The sequence below is a fragment of the Mastigoproctus giganteus genome, chromosome 6, assembly GCF_048544385.1.
Source record: "Mastigoproctus giganteus isolate SK-2022 chromosome 6, ASM4854438v1, whole genome shotgun sequence".
Taxonomy (NCBI): domain Eukaryota; kingdom Metazoa; phylum Arthropoda; class Arachnida; order Uropygi; family Thelyphonidae; genus Mastigoproctus; species Mastigoproctus giganteus.
This window is the reverse complement of record NC_143580.1, coordinates 52,772,483-52,798,921: the sequence shown is the minus strand read 5'-3', so window position 1 is coordinate 52,798,921 and position 26,439 is coordinate 52,772,483. Positions and strand designations below refer to the sequence as shown.

General features: G+C 34.1%; 1 protein-coding gene across 1 annotated transcript in view; it reads left to right on the top strand.

The window, feature by feature from the left end:
* The window catches only part of Bcs1 (mitochondrial chaperone BCS1), a 43,646-nt gene extending 22,198 nt beyond the window's left edge, over positions 1-21,448 (top strand). The window contains exons 6-8 of the mRNA XM_090375135.1: positions 3,581-3,750; positions 16,984-17,101; positions 21,169-21,448. Of these exons, the coding sequence (XP_090231261.1) occupies positions 3,581-3,750; positions 16,984-17,101; positions 21,169-21,424 (544 nt within the window). The 3' untranslated portion in view covers positions 21,425-21,448. The remainder of the gene's footprint in view (positions 1-3,580; positions 3,751-16,983; positions 17,102-21,168) is intronic.
* The last annotated feature ends 4,991 nt before the right edge of the window (positions 21,449-26,439 follow it).

Here is a 26,439-nt window from a genome sequence, read left to right as displayed (position 1 = left end):
GGATTGCAGAGACATTACCTCTGAAAGAACTTAGGCATTTAATGCCTATGAAAAGCAAAGGTGGTTGAATTAAATCATGCCACTATCTTCCTTTTATCAAAATTTCTCACTCATTCCTAATATAATATACCAATATGTTTAAAATCATTTGTCTCAGGGGAAAAGAAAACCCAATGAGAGAAATTAAATATTAAGGAATAAGATGTCCTCAGATAGGGTTGAACTTGAGGGCCACAAACCCTTCTAATACCCATGTTTTTTTGCCCCCAAAAACCAATCCCCCCCTGGGGTCAATATTGCCCCTGTTGAGAATCCCTGGTTTGGAGTTTTCTTAATGATGTTGTCTATTAATGCTGAAGGATAGTTTAAAGCTATTGCTTTTATGGTTGAGATTTCTGGTTGGCTAAAAACTTTTAGGGCTCTCTCGATGATGATGAGAGTTCTGATGATGGCTATTTTGGTGGAGAAGTGATTTGAGGACTTGTGTAGGATGCATCCCATGGGTTTCCTGTATACTGTCATCTGTAGATTGTCCAGGTTTCTTGAGATGGGGATGTCCAGGAATGGGAGTTGTCCATTTACTTCCATTTTTACCTTAAATTTGATTTTGTGGTGAAAACTTTTGAAGTTTTGGTGGAAGTTGAGTTGGTTTTTCGTTGACTCCAAATGAGGAGGATGTTATCTACATATTTGACAAAGAACTTTGGTTTCATGATTTGTTGATTTAAAAAATTTTCTTCCAAGTGGCCTATAAAAGCTTCTGCCAGGAGGTGAGATAGGGAGTTGGCCATACTAAGGCCAGAGATCTAGACATAGAAGGATCTGTTGTAGATGAAGTAAGCTTGTCCTGCCAAAAGGTCGATAAGATTTAAGATATCTGATGATGCTATGGGCTTAGTAAATCCAATGTTTATGTTCCTATCTAGATTATTGTATATGATGGATTTGGTATCTTGCAATGGAATGGTGTACATAGATTCTATAAGGTAGACTTCTGGCTCAATGGTTAGTTGTTGGAGTCTTCGGATGGTTTCTCCTGAATTGGGGATTGAGTAGGTACTTTTGGGTAATATGTTCCTGAGGTGCTTGGTTAACCAGATAGAGATTTGTTTTCGTGGGTGGAATCTGCCTCATCCAAGTAATTATTTTTCATTGTTGTTCAGTATCACTTCAGGAGTCACTTGTTTCCTGTAGCAGAGAGAAAGAACATGGATTGTTTCATAATGATTACTGTGATTGCTACCATGATTGGAGGACAGTTGTAATTTGAATTTCTCCTTCAGAGCTTAAGAATGCATTCCTCTCTCATTGTAAATGAAAAATTACTTTTAAATTATCATTATTTAGTTAAATAATAATTAATAATTTTTGAACATAACAGTATCACAATATCTTTTGTACTCTATATTTGAAGTGGGAATTTCTGTTAGAAATATCTCCTGTGGATGAATTACAAATTTATAAAAAAAATACTATGATTTTTTTAATGAAATTTAAAAGTAAATGACTTTTGCCATTATGAAAATATTTTACTTTTACCTCTACAATATTATTATTGACAATGGTAGAAAAAAACAGAAATATCCATATAGGGCTGCTCTCAAAATTGTTTTTAAGCAAGATACTACTACTGCTGCAAATATATTTATGTATTGTTGAGTATAGTATAGTCGACTGTGAAAAAAAATCAGTGAAATATCTCTATTGACAGATGAATATAAAAGTTGAGGTGTGAAAATTAGCCAGCCCATGGACTTCAGCCATAAAAGTTTTCTAAAAAAAAAAAAAAAAGTTTTTTTTTTCCCTTGATCATTGGTACTATTATATTTAATAACTAATTAAATATAAAATATATACACAACAGTGTAATTTAGCAATTCCAAGAGTGCAGTTCACAACTTCAAATTGACAACTCAAATTTAACTGTTTATAGCAAATAAATTTGGAATTCATCTACCCCATGTACTCACTCATGTTACATAGGCATCTTGCTGACAGCTTAATAGGCTTCAAAAGAGACATGTATGAACATGGCTGTCACTGATATGCCATAAATGGTGGACTGTTTCCACATGGCTATTACAAAGATCTACAATGACTGGTAAACTCACAACAGTCACAAGCAGCTGTTGTAAAATGGAAGGCCACTCCATAGGGTGAGAAAAGGGTGGGGCAGATAGTTCAGGCCAATGGGAGGAGGGTGTTAGTGGAGAAACTCAATCTCTAATATAGTACTACACCACCAATACCAGTCCCTAGCAACAGAGTGAGTCAAATCCTCCAATTGGGATGTAAGATTAGATGCTTATAATAGTTCTTCTGTCTGGCTTACTATCACAGGAGACGGCAACTTGCATGGTGTTGGTAATATTGCATGTGATACATTGCGCAGTTCAAATTGCTGTTTCCCTGTTATAGTGTTTCCCAATGATGAGATGCTGTTTTCTACAAGATTTTACTGATTTTAAAAAAGGTTTAAAAGATTTTACTGCTCTGAAAAATCACATTATGTTTTCCATCAATCATAAATTGTAAAAGTATATATGTGATGAACATCAGAAGCCAGCAGGTGAATTGTGCATAGTGGGGACAGCACAGACTAGTGATCCAACCAAAAATTTGTCTGGCAAATTTTTGGTTGGATCACTGGAATGGTTAATACTCTTAGTGTACCTGAATGGTGATCGCATTTTTCACCAGGATACTGTTTGATGCCAGTAGTAGTGTGTAGATATCTTTCAAAAAATGTCCAGAAGACTTGTCTTGACCAGCTATCCTCTCCTGCTTTGATCTAATCAACATTATAACATGAAGCCAAAAAGATTGCCTGAAGTGTCAATTTGTCACCATCAACAATAGTGGAATCTTCACACAATACTCTGCATCGTATCAACCATGCTGCAGTGGATCAAAGCTGCTTTGTTCGGGGAAGGAGTCCGTCACGTAATGTTCATATTTCAGTGATAGGTGAATGTTTATTCTGAATAACAGTAATGTAATATTTATGTAATGTTAATACCGAAGGATGATACAAACACTCAGTGAATGACTTAGCATTAGTATTTGCCATATGGTGCAAGAAAGCTTGAGCCGAAAAACAGTAATGGCTTTTCAAGAAATTTTTTTGTTTAGTTGGAGTAATTGTATCAATATTTAACCATATTTCAGTTTCTTGTGAAGGTTTTGAGATAGTATTTTTGACCATTATTATGAGAAATGAAATTATTCCCCTGCATCAGGTGAATTTTCTCTGAATATAATTGTAGTTTTTGTCAATATTTTTGTATAGTTGTATTTTAACAGTTCCAAGCACGATGAACAGATTGTATCTTTAAAGTTGACTTGCAGCTGAACTCTTGAATTTTGCCTGTTGTAATTTATTAAATTTTAAAGGAAAATCTTTTTGCAATGAGAATTAATAGTAAAAATAGTTTTATCAAAAAGCCTGTTTATATGTGGGGGAAGGGGAGAGAAAAAAACAGCTACAAAGCCTCAAGCTTTATGAACGTGAGACTGAAGCTGTCATTCCATGAATTTTTAAGCATCTTGTATGTCATTTGTCATTGTTTTTCTTATGTAGCACAGCACTTGCTGGAGAACTTCATTATGGCATTTGTGTGCTAAATCTAAGTGAAAGGGGTTTATCTGATGATCGTTTAAATCATTTGATGAGTGTAGCTCCACAACAAAGTATTATTCTACTGGAAGATGTGGATGCAGCTTTTGTCAGTAGAGAAGATACAGCAAATCGTATGTATATATTTTAACAAATTTAAAAAAAAAAATGGTAAATTTAGATGTTCCTAATTCTTTAGAAATTAATTCTTTTCTGGCACTGTGGCATATTCCTTACACTAGAGAAGAGATAGTATATATACAGGGTTTTTCATTAAAGCCTTGGGTAAATTTCCCATATTTTTAGAGTTTAAGTTGTTTGCTGTTTGTATTGCCTTTGTCTTATTTGGGCTGAAATTTTTGAATTTGATGTTAAAATTTGACGAAGTTTAGATTAGATTTACTGTTTAGATTTTATAATTTCTAAATTTAAATTTTCCATAACCAGCTGCTTTTTTCTCAGTAGAAAAGTTGTACCCCATCCTCGTTTCAGTCTGGAAGATGTGATTGATGTACTTCTGAAATAAATTTAAACCAATTGTATTTGAAGGAGGGAAAAAATAATAAAATTACAACAGTTATGGTGTGAGTAGATTTCACTCCTGTCCATGTGCAGCTAGCTCAACTATGCATCTAAATGTCTGTACTGAAGAGCAGATGTTACATACAACTGTTGTTTATTTATTATTATTTTTTTTATTTATTATTATTTTTATTATTATTTTTTATTTTTCAAATAAAATTGGTTTATGTTTTCATTTCAGAAGTCACCGGTGATGTTTTTAGAATAAACCAGGGTCTGTTGAATGGATTGAGTAAGCTCAGTGCTGATGGTATTCTTCCAGGCTATGAGGGGGCATAAATTCAAAGGCACACCAGTGGAGGTGTGCCTTTAATCAGCAGATTATTGATTGTTGGAACAAACCCATCTTTGTTGCAGAAATGAGCAGTTTGAATAAATTCAAGGAAGAACTAGACAAATTATTGGAGGGGATGGACAGGTGTGTTTTTTTTTTTTTTTTTTTTTGGCTGAAGCTTTGTAAGCTTGCTTTCTTGCATCATATGCCACTACTACTACTACTACTAATAATAATAATAATAATAATAAATATATTATTCTAATATATTTATTATTATACTCCTTTGTCTCTTAACATTTACGATCACTTTATTCATAGTGGTAAGAGCTTCTAATGCCACATTACTCCAATTTATATAACAATCACATCAATGTGGTACAGTATTAAGTTCTTTTTTTTCCCACTAGGAAAAAAAAGCAGTTGAGTAGGCAAAATTGAAATTTAGAAATCATAAAATTGAAAGGAATTGGTAATACTTAGGCCAATTTTATCATAAAATTTAAAAATTTCAACTGAAGCATTGCAAAAAAAGCAAAAATGATGAATAGCAATTCCCAAACTTTTATACCTTGCACCCTCCTTAAAATATTTCATGACTTTCTTTCTAGAATTGCAAATGAACAGATTTGACAAAATTTCAGCTGAGTATGCATACTTTTATAAATTAACATATACAGTGGTCGACAAAAAAACTGCATCACTTGTGAATTTTGCAAATAATGTGTTTTGCACTGCATTGGTGGTTGCAAAAACATTCGAAATGCATTTATTAGATGAGATATATATATATCTGTGTGAATGAAATTCAATAAAAATACTCCACCTGATATACCTAATTGCCATAGAAGACAAATTCATCATTAAATCTAAATAACATAAAACTTATGCTATTTAGATTTAATGCACAGCATCTTGCCACACATCTGTGTGGCAAGATGCTGAGTCCTGCTGAAAAATGCAGTTTTGGAAGTCTGTGTGGTGATCCCTAATATCGGGTTTCAGACACTCCTCCAAGATAGCAGTGTAGGTTTCTGCATTCACCATTCCATTAATAAACTTAATCCGCCCCATCCCTTTGCTTGTTATGTATCCCCAGACCATCTGACCAGCGGAGAACTTTATAGTTGATAGTATGCCTCTGATTTTCGTCTTCTGACATATCACTTCCCATCCGAACCATGCAGGTTGAATTTTGATTTGTCAGAAAAGATGACAGTGTCCCATTGCTCTTTTGTCCATCAAACATGCGTTTTAGCTCAAACAAGTCGCTTCCTCCTCATTTGTTGGGTCAACAAAGGCTCTTCTTGGGCATGCAAGCCACATTCCGAAAGCCGTATTTGGATAGTTCGTGCACTTGTTTCAACACCAGAAGCCATCTCAAAGTCCAGTTTTAGATCAGGAGCACTAGCATGGTGATTACGAAGGCATAGCCATTTCAAATATCAATCTTGGGAAGGTGTAGTCACTCTCTTATAGCCTGATCCAGGTCATCACTGGTTTCACACTTTAATTTCAGCACCTGGGATACTGTTGACTGGTGGCAGCATATTTTTATGAGTGATAGCACATGTAGAAAGCCCTTCCTGGGACAGACAACAGCTACACTTTTTTCTTGGTGTCAACTGAACATATGGAGCTATGCTTACACATCTGCAAAACAGGATACTAATGAGTGTGTATATCCTTCCAATGCTGTATTTATAGAAACGCTGATGCAATATCTTTCAATTACTGTCTGATGCAATAGAAACGTTATCTGATGCAATACCTTTGCTTTGCGACAAAAAATGACTGTAATCAAACAATATCTTATACGTTTCATTACAAATGTTACTTTTTTTAAGGTGATGCAGTTTTTTGTCTGCATCTTTATACTTCAATACATCTAATCTCAAAAAAATTGAAATAAAGCTGATTTAAAAAAATTAAATAAAATTTAAATAAAACAACATGTGCTCCACAAAAGTTCCTCCCTCCCAGGGAGGACACACTCACAGTTTGAGAACCTCTGACCTGTGATAGTGTCCAGTGCCTTTTAATTGATACATCCTCAGTGTGTGATTTTTTCCCATTAGTTCTGTTTCCTTTTTGTCTGTTTCAGTACCAGTTTTTTTTGTTTTTTTTTCCCTTAATGCTGATGATGCTAATTAGGTTTAAACAAAATCTTGTATTTCAAAGTTTTCTAGAATATCTCGATTAATTTTTGATTAGTAGTCAGTTAGACAAAACAATTTTTTTTCCCTTTGTTCATTCTTGCCCATATCTTATTGTAAATGGGGTCCAGCTTATATAGCCTGTTTGTTTCCTGGAAGTAATCCTTGATAATAAACTTTCATTTTATCAACATAGTGTGCAAGTAAGGCAGTCCCTCTTATGAGCTTTCTGGATGTTAAATCTTGATTTCCTTAGCAATGGACAGTGAATTATATTCAAATACTTTTTTGTTATGTGTTGCCTTTCACGACTGATATATCAATTATCTGGTCACATGTGATGAAGACAGCATTGCAATCAATCTTATCAACTGAATTCATTCTTAAATGGCTAAATTATAAAACGAGGAGACGTCCTCTTGAGGCATTGTTTATTTCACAACTGCAAATACAGACTCTTCAACATAGACGGAAGATCTATCCATCATCTGAATGCAGTTCCTATTTGGGATTTTGTCAACTGGAAGATTCTTCAAGTCAGGAGCAGTGTTAGAATCAAGGCCTCTATGCAGACTGCACAGTTCTTTGAGTACCACTAGACAATATCTACAGTATAAATACTGTCTGGTGGTAGTTGAAGAAAAAATTATTGTTGGCTGTGTTTTGAAAATATGTATGTGTTTGTGTACACACAGTAGCCACTTTATTAGGTACACCTGACTAATAGTGAGTAGGTCACCCCTCTCCCCCTTCGGCCCCAGAACAGCCTAGATCGTGGCACGAACACAGTGAAGTGTCAAAAGTATGCCAGGAATCCTAATTCATTTGATTCAGTTGCTTCCGATGGTTATAGATTTCTACTTTGAAGAACTCATTCCATCTCATCTCATAAGTGCCCAATTGAATTGAGATCTAGTGAGTGGGGGAGGCCACTGCAACAGCCTGAATTCACTCCGATTCCATTCTTGGAACCAGTTCTGTACAATTCTAACCTTTTTGACATGGTGCACAGGGGCGGCTGATTGGTAGGCACTGCGGAACTGCAGCACCCCAGCTTTTTAAATCTAAATTCAGCATACAGTCGAGGTTATATGAAGTTTTGTAAAGAACGATGCAATGCAATGAATATTTTTATTAACAGGTCTCGCATATAGTATACTCATCCTCTATTTCAATAATCAAAAAAATAAATAATAATAAAATATATAAATAATTGCTTTATTTAATACAAGTATTAAACTGAGCTCGGGCCATTCAGGCCCAACCATATATATGCTAAGGCCCTTGGTTTGTGGGAAAACAACTATTTCCAATAATCATTTCAATACTAAACGAATAAAAATACGAAATCATTTTCAACTTTAAAGTTTAACCATAGACAGAACTGTGCACTAGACTGTTTTACAATTTGCTCTCAGTGGTTGAGTCAATGCTTAGTTGGCAGGTTGCCAATATGCATTTTAATAGAGGTGACAAAACGAGTCAAAGGAACTGCAGAGTGAGCAGTGCTGATTTGAACAGTGCACCAAACTTGAATGAAAGAGTTATTAATCTATTTTCAACAAATAAAAACCTTATTTTAAAAGAAAAATGTATTTTATTTTTAAATAAAATTTCAAGATTACCCAAATCTGTTAATGGTAAGTATTCAGTTAATGACTCCCATATATCAGAGTTGCGAGCCACCACTGATGGTGCATTGTTCTGTTGGAAGGACCCAATCGCACAAGGATATACTGCCGCCATGAAAGAATGAACCTGGTTGGAAACAATTTCCAGATAATTTGCGGCATTTAAATGTTATTCCACTGGTATCAAGGGGTCAGTATCACCACAAAAGTACTGCCCAGCCATCACATTGCATCATTAAAATATGGCAGGATGGGTCCATGGACCATGCTGGGTTTTTTTTTTTTTTTGCCATATTATAGTTATCCCATCAGCACAAAACAGCAGGGATTAGAATTTGTCAGACCAGGCAACTGTTTTTCCAGTCCTCCAATATTTACCTGTTTGTTTTTTTGCTTGGCAATTGAACTGGGTTTCACTGCATTGGAACCTGATTCAGTTGTCAGCTGTGATACCCCATCTATGACAAGGCATGGTGAGTTGTGCATTCTGAAATGGCTGACTTGTACTGGGTTATTATTTGACTGACTGACTGACCAACTAAACTTTATCCTGCACAAGTCTTGTCAGCCTCTGTGAGCCCCTCGCATCACCAATCTGTTTACAACCACAGGATCACTGTTGGCAGGATATTATTTGGTTATTGGACCAATCTTGATACATCTGAGATGCTCATACTGGTGCACATGGCATTGACTGTCATACCATGTTCAAATTTGATTAATAATCTTTCTTGTCCATTCTCATGCTGAATTGCACCTCATATAAACAACCCAATGTATCTGGTTATCTGCTTTATATCACAAGGTCTGAACACATGATGCTGTTACTGAAGGAGTGATTACTCATTGTGTATACAGGGTGATTCAGGAGGAATAGTAAATGTTTTGGGAGGTTATAGTATCGATTATTCTGAGTAAAAAAGTTCATTTAAACATGTGTCCAATTCTCAATGGATAAGGAGATGCAGCTGTTTGAAATTGGCATGCACAAAGCCATTATGAGAGGTATTAAAGAACCATAAATCACTTGTTTGTATTTATTGACTTTTTGAATGATACAAAACACAAATAATTGGCAAATTTTTTACAGTTCACAATAAATGTTTGAAAATTCCACTGCCAACCTCAGTGCACTTTGCAACTCTTGTGGTAATATGACATGTTGTTCTTCTGAAGTCATCTTGGCATTCCTTTATAAGAGCAGCAGTATCCAAAATGCAAGTGAGCAATTCGTCTCTTGTATTCACCTTTTCTTTTCATCCATCCACACAAACAAAAATCTAACGGAGTGAGGTCTTGGAGACCTTGGTGGCCAATGAACGGGACCACCATGGCCAATCCATCGTTCAGGGAAAGTTTGATTTAGATATTGTATCACCAGATGGGTATAATGTGCAGGAGCGCCATCGTGCTGAAAGTACATACCAATCCTTTTAGCCAAGGGAACATCCTCCAATAGTAGTGGAAGTTCGTTTTTCAGAAATTCTAGGTAAATGGGCCCCATAAGACAATTTTGTAACACAACAGGCCCAATCAACTGATTGTCAATGATACCGCACCACACATTTACAGATAAGCGATGTTGAAAATTTGTTTCTACAGTGGCATGTGGATTTTCATCTGATCACCTATGAGAGTTATGGGTGTTGTTGATACCATCACTGGTGAAAGTAGCTTCATCACTGAACAGTATAAATGGAATTAATCAGCGATTAGCATTTACCCACCGACAAAATTCCAATTGCGTGTGTCGTCTCCTGGTTGAAGGTGTTGCACCGTTGCACCCATTGTATATGAAATGGATACAAGCCATGCTCACATAATGTTCGCCATACTCTTGTCTGTGGAATATCGATATGCGTAGAAATTCTTCATGTGCTAATAGGACTACATTCTACCAACTGAAGAATGTGTTCTATTTCATCCACATTTTGTTCATTTGCATGTTCAGAAGAAATATGAACACTGGGAACTGTACCAGTCTCACGCAGTTTGGTGTTAACACTAGTAAACGCTCTTGAATCCAGTATTCTGCAGTTAGGAAACTGTAGGCAAACACCATATCAGCGTATTCAGCATGTGTGATGATTTGCGGCATTCCTAACACTTCTAATACAAACAGCATCAGGTTACAACTGCTTCTTGGTCACATCTGATTCAGGGAGCTGTACACACCAGTTTCAAACAGCTGTATCTCCATATCCATTGAGAATTGGACACGTTTATATGAATTTTTTTACTCAGGAGGTAATCGATACGATAACCTCCCAAAATATTTACTATTCCTCCTGAATCACCCTGTATACGTAGATTAAAATTAATATATAACCGCTGCTATATTCAAATCTTTTGTGCCATCAAAAAGCTTGCTGATTGGTATGTTAAGTAGATATTAATATAACAGCATTATTACACAGATCTAATTGAAACTTGTATAATGGGGTTTCTGTGGTTTATGATTTCACTTTTATGCATCCGTAAGGATTACCAACAAATTGGAAAAAGGGAGAAATATTTTTCCTTATTTTCTAAATTTTATTTAATTTATACAAATAGCAATTTGTGTATTTTTTTATATAATACTGGATGAAAGTAAACAGCATATTAATAAAGGAGAAGTGAATATTTATGCAGATTTACCACATTTCCTAGAGTGAATTCTAGGTCTCATCTAATGTTTTGAGGACCTACTTTTATGCATTAGGGCAGACATCTCCCTTTTCAAAGACTAGAACCTGTCATCTTTTGTATTCCACCTTCTCTAGAGAATTTTTTTCCATCTTTATATTTTGGTGGAATTGTTTGTTGTTTCTCCCTAACAAAACCAAGCTTTTCTGTAAGAAATTCCACATGAAATTGCAAGAAATTAACCTTCAAGCTCACCTTACTTCCTAATTTAGAAATTTATTGAACATACTTTTCAATACTGTCTTCATTCACTGGTATTTTTCTTCTTCTTCAGAAGCATTCTTTGCAACTTCTTAGTTGCAAACAGTGCTTTTGAACTTTGTGCGACTGTTGCCATTCACATATTTTCATGCTGGGAATGTCACTTTTGCCATGTACACTACATTCAAAGTGTAAGTGCACTTGCCTATAATTTATCCACAACAAAATTGTATCAAGTTCCTCATGGAGACGATATAGGTAAGTCAGGTCCGTGTGTGTGTGTGTGTTGGAGCTTTATAGCAGTTGATAGATTCAGACACAAATGTAGGGAGTCCATAATTTGTCCTAATTTCTAAGTGTCATCCTGAGATGTGCAAAATATGCCTTTTTAACAAATTTTTAATCTTTTCCTTCACTTTTTTTTACAACAAAGCTTCCATAAATGTAAAAAATATGTCAGATTTTTACACAGTTCATGATTATACTATAAAAATCAATTTGATAGTATAAACCAGAGCTATGATGCTCAATACATTCTACACTGATTTCAATATTTGTAAAAGAATAAGAGAAGTTTACCTAAATATGACACATACAACACTTCCGTGTGATACTCTCCAGAAATTAAAATGAATAAAACATTAATGCAAAATGATTTACAGTAAAAAAAAATTAAATTGAAAATAATTAAAAATTAATTTTTTTTAAATTTAAAAATAATTAAAATTTTTTTTAAATTTACAAACTTTTTAAATTTATTTTTAATTGTGTTCAATTGATTTTTTAATTGTTTTCAATTATTATTATTTATTTATTTTTTTTTTTTACTGTAATCATTTTGTGTTAATGTTTTATTCATTTTAATTTCTGGAGAGTATCATATGGAAGTGTTCTACATATCATATTGAGTTAAACTTCTCTTATTATTTTACAAACCAGAAAAGTCAGTAACCATTGGTTGCCAGCTTAATAAAAATAAAGTACAATACCATTTTGCATGTTTTATTCAAAAACATTAAAAAAAAAAAAATTTGAGATTGGATGTCACATAAGCAAAAACATTAAACAGATTTGTTTATGCTTAGTCAAAAACATTTTGAACTCAGCATAAACAAATTTCTAAAGGATAAAATTAGCCAGGCCCCAATACTATTAAGCTTGTGTTATCATTAATACCTATAAAGATAAAAAATACTATAATAAATGTTTTATAAATTGATTAAAATATTTTTGTGGGCATCTTATCAGTGCAATACCTGACAAATACATTGAGTGATGATTTAAATTGCATGTACTGCATTATAAATAGTGTTATTAGACAAATCACACTGATCACAGCATAAACTGGGAAATCATTGTCATAATGTAAGGACTTCATCCATTTCTTGTCCTACAGAGTATCTCAAAAAGAGACACATATTTTAGGAAATAAAATTACAAACCTCAGAAACTATTATTATTGAGTGTGTACACAAATAGCAGTTTATGGCTTGTGGTGAACTGGCACAGATGTTCAAATTGTCCACCATTTGCTTCTTAGAACTTTGCAGTGGCAAACAACCGAATGACAAACATTCTCCGGTGTAACTGCTGGAATAGCTTCACACGCTTGGTTAATTTTATCCTCTAATTGTTGAAGTGTGGCTGGTAGTAAACCAGCCACATTTACTACTTGCCACACCTGACTGGTAGTAAACATCAGGTAGCCCTAGAAGTAACATGGGGTTAAATCAGATGAATGTGCATGAATACTTCATTATCGGCCTACCCACTGGTCTGCAAAATAATTATCAAGATTTGCCCTGATATCATAGTGATAATGTGGGATGCTCTGTCCCATTGGTACTACTTCATCGCTATACAGTTCAAAAGTAGTGGGCATGATGGATACATTAAGCATGTGAAGGTACATATCATGGTAACTGCCCCTTCAAAAAAATACAGCACAATTCCCCTGGATGAGACAACACACTAGATTGTAACTCCTGATAAATTCACTGCCTTCTGTACATATGTTTGGATTATGCACACAATTGTGTTCAGTTCACTGTACCATCAAGCTTGAACACTGTCTGATCCAACCATCCAATTTTGACAAAATTTTTCATCCTTGTCCATCTTCACTTTAAACTACTCACAAAACTCTTCTCAGTGATCATATGACTTCCGCTTGCTCTGCTGATTCCAGTCTCAACAGATTTGCCATTACAGATTTTTGTGATCGAGCAGATCACTGCAACACCAAATCAAAATTTTCCGCACCTGTTGATGAGTGGGATCTCTCAGATCTTTACTTGCACAGCACCATATGTCTCAAATTTATGATAAAGTTGAGGTTGTTCTTTATAATGATGGTTTCATGATAAATTCATATCACTCTCAACTTCATGCCATTTCCAATTTCCAGTACAAATTTAAAATTTGCTTGCTGTTGTTCAAACATCCATCTCCCATGTTATTTACACTTTGCGTTATACATATTTCACCATGTTTTTGCAGCTAATACCATCCTTTATCAGCAAAACATACTAACTAAAGATGAAAAAAATAATAATTCAACAGTAAATATTTTAAGAATATAGTGTTGTCTTTTTGAGATAACACTATTCTTAAAATACGGGTGCAAACACCTTCAAATAAAATGCTTTATGCTATAAAATTCAATAACATACGTTTTGTAAGGAAAATGTCTTTTATTTGTACTGCAATAAGTGGGGAAATGTGATGTGCTGCAAATGCAAGATCAATATTATGATGTAAATTCTGTTTTTCAGAGTGCAAACTTTGCTTTGACTTTGTCCTAGTATAGCAAAGGCCATAAGTTCTGCTATTAATGGCCTTGAAACTTCCTTCTAAGTTTTAAGCTTCTTAAACTGTTTTATTTAAAAATCTTAAATCAGTTACCATTTGAAATATGAAAATTCAGCTATGGACAAGCATGTGTTTGGATATTGGGTAGTTTATTCCAAATTAAAAGGTTGTAGTGAAGCCAATTGTGAATATTTTTCATAAAGATATCAATGCATTACAATAGCTTTAAATAAAAAAAAAAAAAACAAACTTATAATCTAATGGTCACTTGACTGATTTTCACACCTCAACTTTATATTTAACTTATAAAATGTTGCCAGTAGAGATTGTTTACTGAAATTTTTTTATGGTCAGCAATGAATTTTGCTATATGTACTGTAGAAATAAAATTTTATATTCATGTTAGGAATAGTAGTAATTATTTTTAAAATCGTAACTTTCATATAAGCAGATATGTAGGATAGTTTTTTACTGCAGCTTTGATGTGACTGCATATAAATATTTATCTTTAATTCTCTCACCCCATCCAACCTTTTAGTAGCAACAGCAGCAATTATGAAAAAAACCCATTATCACTTTCTTACAGGAAAGATAAGATGCCTTAAAAATATTCACCATATTATACAGCAATTACATTCCATTTGGGGGGGGGGCTACTTTTTCTAAACAGTATATTCCAGGTAATAAAACAAAACTATGCCTCTTACAACCTTCTACTAAGTTTGATGGTGAAATATTAGTATGGATGACTTTCTCTGAAAGGTTTCTGCAAGATTGGTCAGTGTTAGGATTAAAGATAAGTACTATAAAGATATCACTGACCTTTAATCCTATTGTACTCATGCTTGCAGTTGTTACTAGTAGTCCACTTGGGTTGAAGACAAAAAAGCAACTCATTACCACATCAGTATTTATGAAAATTTCTTGATTTTTTTCACCTCGTTACTAATAGTATCTAGTTCACAAAACCAACTTTTCATATTTATGGTTTCAGTAATTTTTTTTTAAATCATATTTATTTGATTGCATTTTTTTTTCTATTTTTCAATTTGAAGCTGGCTCTCAAAAGTTTATAATGCAGCTTTCAACAGAAAATTCGGCTTTGATATTTTGTTATTAAATCAAATATATATAATAGAAAGATTGTGCATGCCTGTTTTTTTTTCTTTTGGGCACAAGCTAAATTTTCAGTTTGACATTGGTTTTCTTAAGTTTATAACACAACTGCCACTAGATAAATTTCCTTGAACTCATGTTAGTAGATGCAATACCATTGAAAAAAGAATGCATTTCTTTTCGAAAAATAGTTCTGTATGAGCAGCCCCCCCCATATCTTTTTTTAGCACAGTGTGAGTGTGAGAGGGTGTTCCTTATTGTTGGGAATGGAAAATATTTTCCATTTCTATAAAGCAACTACTGTCCTGGGTAAGTGAAGGGTACAGTATTCCCTGGATCATCTTTGAACTAATGTGCAATATGTAAAGACCATCTCAAGGGTAATCATGGTATAAAACATTTTCACACATTACATTTGATCCTGTTTCCCTGATAATAGAGAATTTTTCCTTGAAATTTTTGTAATTATGTAAAATACACATCAAAGAAAGATTTTTAATAGTACAATTTTCCAACAACTAGTGTGAAGAGGTCAAGGTTTTTTTTTTCTTTTGCACACAAAGTAACAATGGAGTGGGTTTCAAGTTCAGACACCACTTTTCAGAAGTTTCTAATGTGGCTGCCAATAGGTTTTTTGCTGAAATTTTGTTACAAGATCAAATACACATCCAAGAAAGGTTCTGTTTTAATATCATTTTCAAAAAAAAACAAATGTATATGAGTAACATGAGTTTTTTATTCAGTGGGCAATATGGTGATTTTTGTTTGATGCCAGTTCTTGCAATTTATAATGAGGCTGCCAATAGATGAATTTTCTTGAAATTTTGTTAATAGATGCAATGCACACTAAAGAAAGAAAAATATATTTTTTGGAAAAACAATTCAATGTGAGGAGCATGAACTTTTATTTTTTGTTGCATGCAAATAAACTATTATAGTAGTTTCTTTCCGATGCAAACAAGCAATAGCATGCAGATGCCTTCACTGAGCAAACAATGTGTGACATGCAAATTTCTCATCATTATTGTAGGTGCACAAATCGCTGTTGCTTCAAAAATTCTTATGCTGGTTTTGCGAGGACCACATCCACTTGCTTATGCTGAAATTAAACTAAAAAAGGCTTAATAACATTATTATACTTGATCCAATATTTTTCCTGTTTTCTTGATAACTAAAGAGATTTGTGGAATTTTAAATGGGGAAATCAAAGAAAACATTTTTGTTGAAAAGTAGTGTGAGTTTCAGTTGTGTGGACAAAGTAGAAATTATATCACGGAATCGATGAAATTTTATCTGGGTCTAAAAGACCTAAGTACATAATCATCACACAAAAAGATTTCACTAGTGCTGATGCAAATTTCAAATTATCCTTCAAAGGTATACAGAGTCTCAATAGTTTTTTGTTTTGGAAGGATTAAATCACTATTTTGCCAATATGCACTAAGGCAAAACTGAGATTTGATGGCATTATATTGCATATAAAAGGTGATAATTCTTCTCTTAAGTAGAAGGTGCTTTTTATTGCAATACAACACTTGAGACAAGTTATAGCAGTGATACTGTACATAAGAAATCATTGTCACTATGGAAAAAAATCTTTTCTGTAGTACAAACTTTGGTACACTTTTTTTTTTTTTTTCCATATGTATAGCAAAAGGTTGTATGGCTTGTTATTTATTGTTATGAAATTATTTAATCTTACATATTTATTAAAATTATTGTAATATCAAATTATTTGCAGCTTAAGCTAACAGATATTTGTTAAAAATTTTTAATATTTAAATTTAAAAAAAATAGTATATAATTTGCAAGTTAATCTGTTTAGATTTTTTAATGAAAAACTCATTTTGTTTTTTTTTTTATCACTTGTACATATTTTTATAAATGTTTTCATTTTTATGTATACAGAGAAAGTTGCCTACGAAGGATTAAATCGAGTAACTTTCAGTGGTCTTCTAAATATGTTAGATGGTGTAGCTTCATCTGAAGCCAGGATTCTTTTTATGACTACAAACTATCTAGAAAGGTTAGTGATGGTTAAAGCTTATCACAACATCAGAAAGTTATGCTGTTTTGGATTTAAAAAGAAAGAAAGGAATAGATATTATAAAGTCTAATCCTACAGAACATGCACATTCAAATGCCCAAGAATACCATATTATAGAGAATTCATAAATGAAAAAAAAAAAAAAAAAAAATAGTAACCTTATACAAGGTGTATTTAGGAAAAAAAGTATAAACATCAATTTTTGTTATGAGACAGAATTAAAAATAAATAAAAATTAAAAAGAGAAAAGGTTCAAATTAAAAATCAAACTACATACTGATTTTCAGTGGTTTCTTTTGTATAAAGTTCTGAACAATCGATTCACTCTTTGTTTGCATAAGTTGTTGTTGAGAAACTGGAAAACTGCTGTTCACATTAATAAATGATTCCCAAACTTTCTGCCTCATATACTACCTTCATTTTTTGAAAATAACCAAAAATTGCATAAAACTAATTTGGTGATAGTTCAGCATAATTATTTGCAAGATAAGCTGTCACACAAGATAAGCTTGGTGAAGTGGCACATTTTCATGCTGCAGAATGAAACCATTTTTCAAGTTTGGACATTTTGTTTTAGTGGCCAGAAGACATCAAAGTTCTTTAAGAATTTTGGTATAAACAAAAAAGGGGGGGTTGTTTTCCATTACAGTGGTTCCCTCGAGTCCAGGATAAGCAAGGATAAAACTTCATGGTTCTTAGCAGAAAAAATTCAGTGACGGTCTGCATTGTTATTTCATTTTGGTTTCCAGTTGAAATGTAACTAGTTGTCTTTGGTGTAATAAAAAGCATATTATATGCTTTATTTTTCTTTTACTATATTTCGTTAATAGCTGTTCCCTTTATTCACTTCTGGTATAAACAGAAAAAGGCGTTGTTTTCCTTTACAATGGTTCCCTTGAGTACAGAATAAGCAAGAATAAATCTTGGTTATTATTATAATAATAATCAGAACACTAACTTTAAGTTCACTTGCTGCTGTCACCACCACTATACTCTATAATTTATTTTACTACACTATCCACATTGCTACTTTGCATATGTTGGTGACAATATCATAATCCATATTATTTCCATGTAGTGTAACCATCTTGATTTTGCACATCTTAGAAAAAGTTTGTTCACTCTCTTTGGTCACGTTTTAACCTGTCTATTTAAATTGTGAAGATATATACACTGCCTTACCATTAACATCTGGCTGCCCTTCTGCTGATCTGGTCACATCCTACCTGAGCACCACACATCAGACACAACTATATGTTCATAGGCCTTTCAGGAGACAGTAGTATGATTATGAATGGAAGATGTGATCAATGAAGTTAACAAACTTCCATCATGGAATAATACGACGAGGGTGCCACATAAGCAATAGGTTTGTACGTGAAATTTCAACAGTACTCAAGTTCCTTAGCCAGTTGAGTGCTGATGTGATCTGCAAATGGAAACAGACTGTTGCTGAAACCATCAAGATACAACTTGGTAAACCTCCAAAGCTGACAGAACTCTGCAGGAGCTCTCCTGTCAAAGAATCATCTGCTTGGAACACAGATTGATGGTGTGTGAGTGTCACAGCATACACAGGCCCTCAGTGAGATGATTGGTACACATGTTAGCACCAGTGCACAGGACATGGCATGATATGGGTTACCATGGTTGTGCAGCCATTCACAAGCCATTGAGCACCCCGACTAATGCCAGACACAGTCTAGCTTGGCATAAAGCTTGCCATTCTTGGAAAGTACACTAAGAATGGCAGGCTTTGGAGTGAAGAGTCACAGTACATGGTCTACCATCTCCCAATTGTGCCTGGGTGTGACAGAGGCAGCATGATGGTCTGGGGCTTATTCATGATTTGGCCTGGAACCATTGGTTGTTTTGGACAAGATCAAGAATACTGAAGTCTGTCTAGACATCCTGGACAGCCATGCATTATCTGTATTGTGGCAGCACATCAGGGTAGGCCCATACCTGTATCAGCAAGACAGTGCCTCCATGTCGCACTACTCATGTTGTGACAGACTGATTGGGGACATGTGCTTGAAAGTTTGAACTGGCCAGTGCAGAGCGTCAACCTTGATCCTATAGAGAACCTCTGAGTTAAATTGGATTGTGGGTGCGTGGAGAAATAGAGCTGAACTGGTTGAGGCTCTGAAGGCCAAATAACAGAACATATTAGAGGACATTTACAGAAAAAACTGGAGAGTGTTCCATGAGACTAGAGGTTTTCATAAAGGCTAGCAGTTTCAGCACATCATTAGTATTTTCCTGTAAATAAAAGTTATTTGTAGATATGCAGGTGTCTGGATATTAATGGTAGAGCAGATTATATACTGCATATAACTAAATAAGCCTATGAAGCCAGATTAGTAATCTGTAATTATCTTGAAATTAGATCAGCTGACTTAGTTACTACAAAATAATAACTAGAAATAAATTTTAAAAACAACAAAATTTTATAAATCTAACTGTACAGATTTAAAATATTATAAAAGTAAAATAGGCATAATAAGCATGCTCTTTACCCCAATTTAAGCATTGAATTCTCATTGTGTTAGTCAAGTCGCATCCTTCTAGAATGATATGTCAAATCCCTGTTTGGTGTTCGGATAATTGTCTTTTAACAGTAACATAACTTTCCTTTACTCCAGCTCCATGTGTAATTTTTAGGTCTACAGATAAGGCAAGAATGCTTTGATATTTGTCATGGGGTGCTGTAGACACTCATTCTTCCACTTACTTTTCTCCTGTTAACAGTCTTTTTCTGAAAGCAGCAGCAGCAAAACCATAGTTTGATTACACTTATCACAAATGGCTATTTTACGTACAGAAAATTCTTGTTTACTCAAAGCAACAGCTGCACTCTTTTTTTTCACGATATTAATTGCATATAAAATTCTGAAGTTCAGATTCTGTTGTAAAAGAGACACGATTTGTCTCAAAAGCTACAGTATCTATTTGTAATCATAGATATTCTGTATCTATTTGTAATTAAATTGTTTTTACTGGTTAACACTTAATCTTCTTTCACCATGGATCCCAGTACAACGGGCCCATTTGTCCTCATTAATTGCTATTTTTCCATTGCAGTCCTAGCACAAACTTACAGCAGACCATTTGAATTTGTTTTATAGTTATAACCAGTTTATACAATACCATATGCATTTTGTATATGAAGTAAGGTACAGGCACAACAATTCAGAATATAGCAAAAATAAAATTTTTTAAAGTTTTTTTTTTTTTTATCATGTACCCTATTTACACATTGTGTTGTGTTATTTGTTATTTTGGTTTTTAGGAGCATTAGCAACTAAGGCCATATTGCTCCGGGAATATGCGGTGGTCATTCCTTAACCTTTCCACCTCCTTCGTATTTGGTGGTAACGGCCTCGAAGCCCGGTCTAATCAAGAAGCATGTGCTACGCACTGCTGCTCCTTCCCACCTGGCTACGGAGGCGCCTTACACATTGTGTAAATAGAATATACAAACCTGAAACCATGTCCAGATATTAGAGGATATCTTCAAGTTTTAATTACACTTTTGATGTAGGCACCATTAGTTAGGCTCCCACCTATAATTAAATTCCTCCCATATTCAGACACAACATATCTCTGTCAACACAGTCACTTGCTTCAGAGATGCATAATGGTTCCTGGTATACGTGGAACATACACCTGGTCTTTCACAAATCCCCAGGGTGTAAAATCTACAGGAATCAGATCAGGAGATTGTGGGGGCCACAAAATTGGTCCTCAGGTATGCATAACTTCTTTGTGCTAAGATGGTGGAGCTCCATCTTGTTAGTTACCATTGTCATCCTGCAGTTGGGGCATAAGGAAACTCTCTAACACATCCAGATACACAATGCTTGTGGCAATAGCTTTCCCTTAAAAAGGGGGGGGGACTTGTATAATATGCATTGTGCAGATAGTACAAATGTGAATACTAAGTTGACACTAATGACATTTAAAAGAGACAGTGATTAAATCATTATTGACACATTAAATTTTTTGAAATTTAACATTTATCGGAATTCTTACATTTTTAATAGGTTAGATGCTGCCTTAATTAGACCAGGTCGTGTCGACATGAAGGAATATATTGGTTATGCTACTGATCATCAGCTTGAACAGATGTACCAGCGGTTTTATCCTGAACAGCCACATGAGAAAGCAGTGGAATTTGGGCGAGAAGCAAGGAAACATGGGAAGGATATTAGTATGGCAATGGTACAAGGTTATTTTATGTTTTTTAAGAATGATCCAGAAGGTGTTTTGCACTTCACAGATCAGATGTGGAAATTATGACCATATTTTAATTAATTAGTTTATCAAAATTTATGGGGTCATTCAGAAAGTTTGCATTTTGACTTCTAAGGAATTAAAATATATATTGGCCTTTGAATTTTATATACAGTTACTGTTGATATTCTTAGGGTTGTGTATCAGGTTTTTTATAACTGCTTTGTGTGAAGGGTTTTACCAGAAAATCAGACAAACACCATAATCTGATCACCAGAAAATTTATGTTTACAAGGTGATCTTTAATTGTTGGGAACAAGTAGAAGTTCCTTGGGCCCCACATCTAGTGAAGAGGATAGGTGCTCAGTCAGTTCAAATCTCACCTCTCTTTTGGGAGCCAGTATCATGGCAGACTTGTGGGCAGGCATGTTGTATAGCTCACTGTTGAGTTTCTTCACACAAATGTGTATATAACAGAAAGGCACATTAGGAAAACTGTAAAATTTAAGGCCAGTTCCCAATTCCTTCAAACTCAAAATAACAACATTTCAAATTACCCTCATATATTAATTTAAAATAAATTGATGGTGTTATCCATTGCTAAAATCAATGTAGATATCTAAACAGAAAATAAAAATTTATATTAGTTTTGAGATTTCAGTTATTTTAAAAAATTGCTTTTACCTGAAAGACATTTAAATTATTGCAATTTTAATTTATTGCATTAAGCCAATATTTCTTTTTCTTCTTCTAGGAAATTGTTTTATATCATGCAACATGGAATGGGGAGGATGAGAAAAATATGGTAGTAATTTTTTCATACTTCTGAAATGTGGAAATGTAGAAGTATGAAATAAACACAAAATTACTACTGTAACAAATTTCTTAAAAATATTGTTACAGTAGTAAAAATATACTTAATATATATTTTTTAAAGCTGATGTCTGACAAGGCTGACTTCTTTGCATCATTTTGCATTTAAAAGCCATTTTGCCTTTAATATTAATTGTATTTAATCTACACTGTGCTGCCACTTTATTAAGTACACCCCTGCTGTGCACACAAATGGTTTGTCCCACAGCGTTGCAAGTCACATGACCACCGTTATGGATATAAATGCAGCAGAACAACCTTTCTAGTATTAGTTAAGTGTACAAACCGTAGCAAGAATGGGGGAAAGGAGTGATCTAACGGACTTCGAATGTGGCATGGTAGCAGGTGCAAGACGTGCTGGACAAAGCATCTCTGAAATGGCAGTTCTCCTGAACTTTTCACGCACCACAGTTTCAAGGGTGTATTGAGAATGGCGCAACAAACAAAAAACATCCTCTCAACGGCACCCCTGTGGAAAAAAAATTGCTTGTTGATGAGAGAGGTCAGAGGAGGATGGCTAGAATTGTGCAAGAAAACAGACGGGCCACAATGTTGCACATCACGTGAGAATACAACCTTGGTGCGCAGAACGAAATATCGCAATGGACCACTATTCGCACTTTGTCGCGAATGGGCTACAACAGCCGACGGCCACATCACATACCTTTGTTATCAGTGAAGAACAAGAGAGCACACCTCCTGTGGGTACAGCAACCCCAGCACTGAACTATTGAGGATTAGAAAACAGTTGCTTGGTCTGATGAGTTGAAGTTCCTGGTGCATCATGTTGATGGAAGGCTCAGAATTTGGCGAAACCATGGACCATGTCTGACGACTACTGTGCAAGGTGGTGGGGGCAGTGTTATGGTGTGGGGAATGTTTTCTTGGCACACGTTGGGTCCATTCATACCCATAGATTCATGTCTGAATGCCACATCGTACCCAAACATCATTGCTGACCAAGTGCATATGTTCATGTTGACAGTTTATCCTCAGTCAAATGGTTACTTCCAGCAGGATAATGTGCTGGTGCACAAAGCCCAAATCACTATGGAATGGTTCCAGGAACATGACAATGACTTTTCTTTGCTGCAGTGGCCCACTCAGTCCTCTAATCTCAATTCTATTGAACATCTTTGGGATGAGCTGGAAAGGGCTGTTCGCTGCAGGCCTACACCTCCATCGAATTTCAAGGAACTGCGTGACACACTTGTGTCTGCATGGTACTCCATTCTTGCACAACATTTTCAGCATCTTGTTCAATCCATGCCTAGACGAATTCAAACTGTTTTGAAGGCTAAAAGAGGCTCAACACGCTACTAGGTAGGTGTACCTAATAAAGTGGCAGCACAGCGTATATATTCTGCATTTGAAGTAGACAAAAAAAAAAGAAAAAAAAAAAAAAGGAACTTCAGGAATGAAGTGCTTTCATTTATTTTATGGATTATGAAAGTTACCAAAAATATGGCTGCGAAAAAGGCATGTATCAAATTGACATTAATAAATAATATAATTTTGTGATCTACATGAAGAGAATTAACTGCAGGATGCCCTCATTTTTCATGATTTCGTTAGTTCATCACCACTTGTGTATCTTGTGTCCATCACAGTCTGTGATAGCTCATCGTCAGGTGTAATTGCTATTGAATTGGTTTGCTTTGTGTATTTATTGAGAATTTCTCAAAATTTCATTGCATCTTTAATATTAATACTTTCATTTATTTAAATATGTGAAAGTAACATTAAGCTAAAAATGTATTTAGCCTTTTAAAAAACTAAAAATAACTTCAGATGCTTTAACTTTACTATTATTAATATGAAATTTACATAACATACATATAAAGCAAGAATTTGGTCCTAGTCATGGATGGTTCAATCAATTTAAATACAATTTCCTCTTACAAAGAACTTTACAAAGAGAAAGAAAAGTAAATAAATAAATAAAATGAGACCACAATATCTGAGTCCTTGCAGAAATAAACTGGTGACTTTTTTTGTTTATTTATAGCTTACATTTCATGAATTTTATACTAAGGAGAAAAACAGTTGGCAAATTTATAATGTGAATGAGGTTAGGTTGAGCCACCGGTTGTTTTTCTGTTTAGTAATAAATGTGACCTTAAAAAAAAAAAAAGTTTTAATGCATTTTTTTTTTAACATATGCAAGTCATTGGCCCTGTTGTTTTTTTGCAGTTCTAGAATATAATTACAATGATGGCTTCCTGTAATAGTTTATAAAACCTTTTTTTTTTTTTTTTTTTTTTTTTATGAATGTTTATCTGCAGCAAGAAAAGCAGTATAAACTACAAAGTACTAATTATACATTACTGGGCAATACAATACTTTAATGGGCTGCAAGAGTGTAATAATCACAATTTTTTTAAATTTTTATAAAAAATGCAGAACAGTAAAAAAAAACTTTGGGGATTCTTTTGCACAAGATCAGTGACACAGCACTAGTGACTAATGAAAAAAAATTAAGTGATGCTCAATGCACATTCATCATTTTGCAAAATCCATTGTGTGTGGGGGAGGCAGACTCACCAAGTGAAATGGCAGCTGATTTCTGTAGTTGTGATTAATACTATGAAAAATGCTAAAAGCAGAAAAGTGCAAAAAATCAACAAAAGCACTGGAATTTATGACTATTCATAACAAAAATATAGTTTGATACAGTCAATGGCTTATAATCAAACTACAGTCACTGGAACTGCAATGTAGATACTACCTCTTAGGTGGATGATGTGTATGTCCTTTATGAGGGTATCAAAAGGACCTTGGCCAAATTAGTGGCAATCTTTCCTCCACATATATTCAGACAAATAAAGGGCAATGTTTAAAAGGGCAAAGGGCTATCAGATTGAAGGCCCCTGGGAGACATTCTCTAACAAAGGACTGCTGCACACTTTCTGGCCTGTTGATATTCATTCCCATGATGATGGGGTTGGCAAAATAGAGTGAGTCACTGTGAAGTGCTCAAAGTTTTCATTTGACAACCTCTCATATCCATGCCAGCAGTTGGCATAGACCAGGGGTGCCCAGACTTTTTTATTTGGGATTCTTTCTGCAGGGTACTAATTTTTTTTTCTTTAAAGAAGTAATAATAAACTTTCCTTTTATTCACATGTAAAATACTATGAAAATTGGTAGATGTCAAATAAAATTAACACGTTTTTGTAAACAATTAATTGGAGCAAATTTATACGCACACATTTAATAAAATATTTTTCATATTTTTATTTTCTCTGTGAGCATTCTTACATTGCATATTGCTAGATAAAAATTGAAGGTTAAAAAAATGTCTAAAAAAATAGAAGAAAAATCTTACCTCAAAAAAGGAATACCAGTAACAGACAACTGGAGTCACAAATTTGCATTGGCTGTGCTCGCCATTTATAAACAATTAGCAGAAAAACAAACAGTCCACAAAAAAACTTGTCTTAGTGGATAATAAATGTTCACAGACTTATTAAATTTAGATTTAATGTAGTCAAAACATGAGATTTGATGGTAAAAATCTTCCAATCCATTGTCTGTTTTTATATCAAAACTGATTTTTTTTTTAGAAGTTTAATAAATTTTAGGTTATATTTCAGAAGTTTGCATAGCTATTAATGAATTGGGATACTTCGAGAAATATTCAAGTTTGAAGTGCCATGTACATGGTTGAAGGTGCACTAGTGCCACCCCCCACATTTTGATAACAAAAATTGGTAAAGCGATTATTTTAACATTATAATGACTACAGCTATGAATAATATATACTTTTTTTTAACTTTAAAACATATATTGTAAAATAAAATCACATCGCCTCCCAGTGTACTTTGTACAACTAAAAATACTTTTTCCATCTGCAGCTTTCACTAGCATGACCAGGCATTTTTGCCAAAAACAAAGAATTGTTGTCAGCTGATTTTAATTTGGCTATACTACTTTCCAGTTCTGTGGGGTAAATTTGACCTGAACCTTTTTTTAATCATATGGTTAACACAGTTTGTGAAAACTGCATGTATGTTATTATAACATAAGCCCTATGAAAAGAAACATCTGGTTGTCACAGCAAGATGTGTCAGTACAAAATAAAATGGAGCTTACACATATTTCTGATTCAGTAAGGCAGTGTATTATTAATTAAATTTCATTCCAAGAAAATCAGATGCTTTGCTTCAAATTTTTGGAAGATTCTGAAAAAAATCTACTTCCTTGCA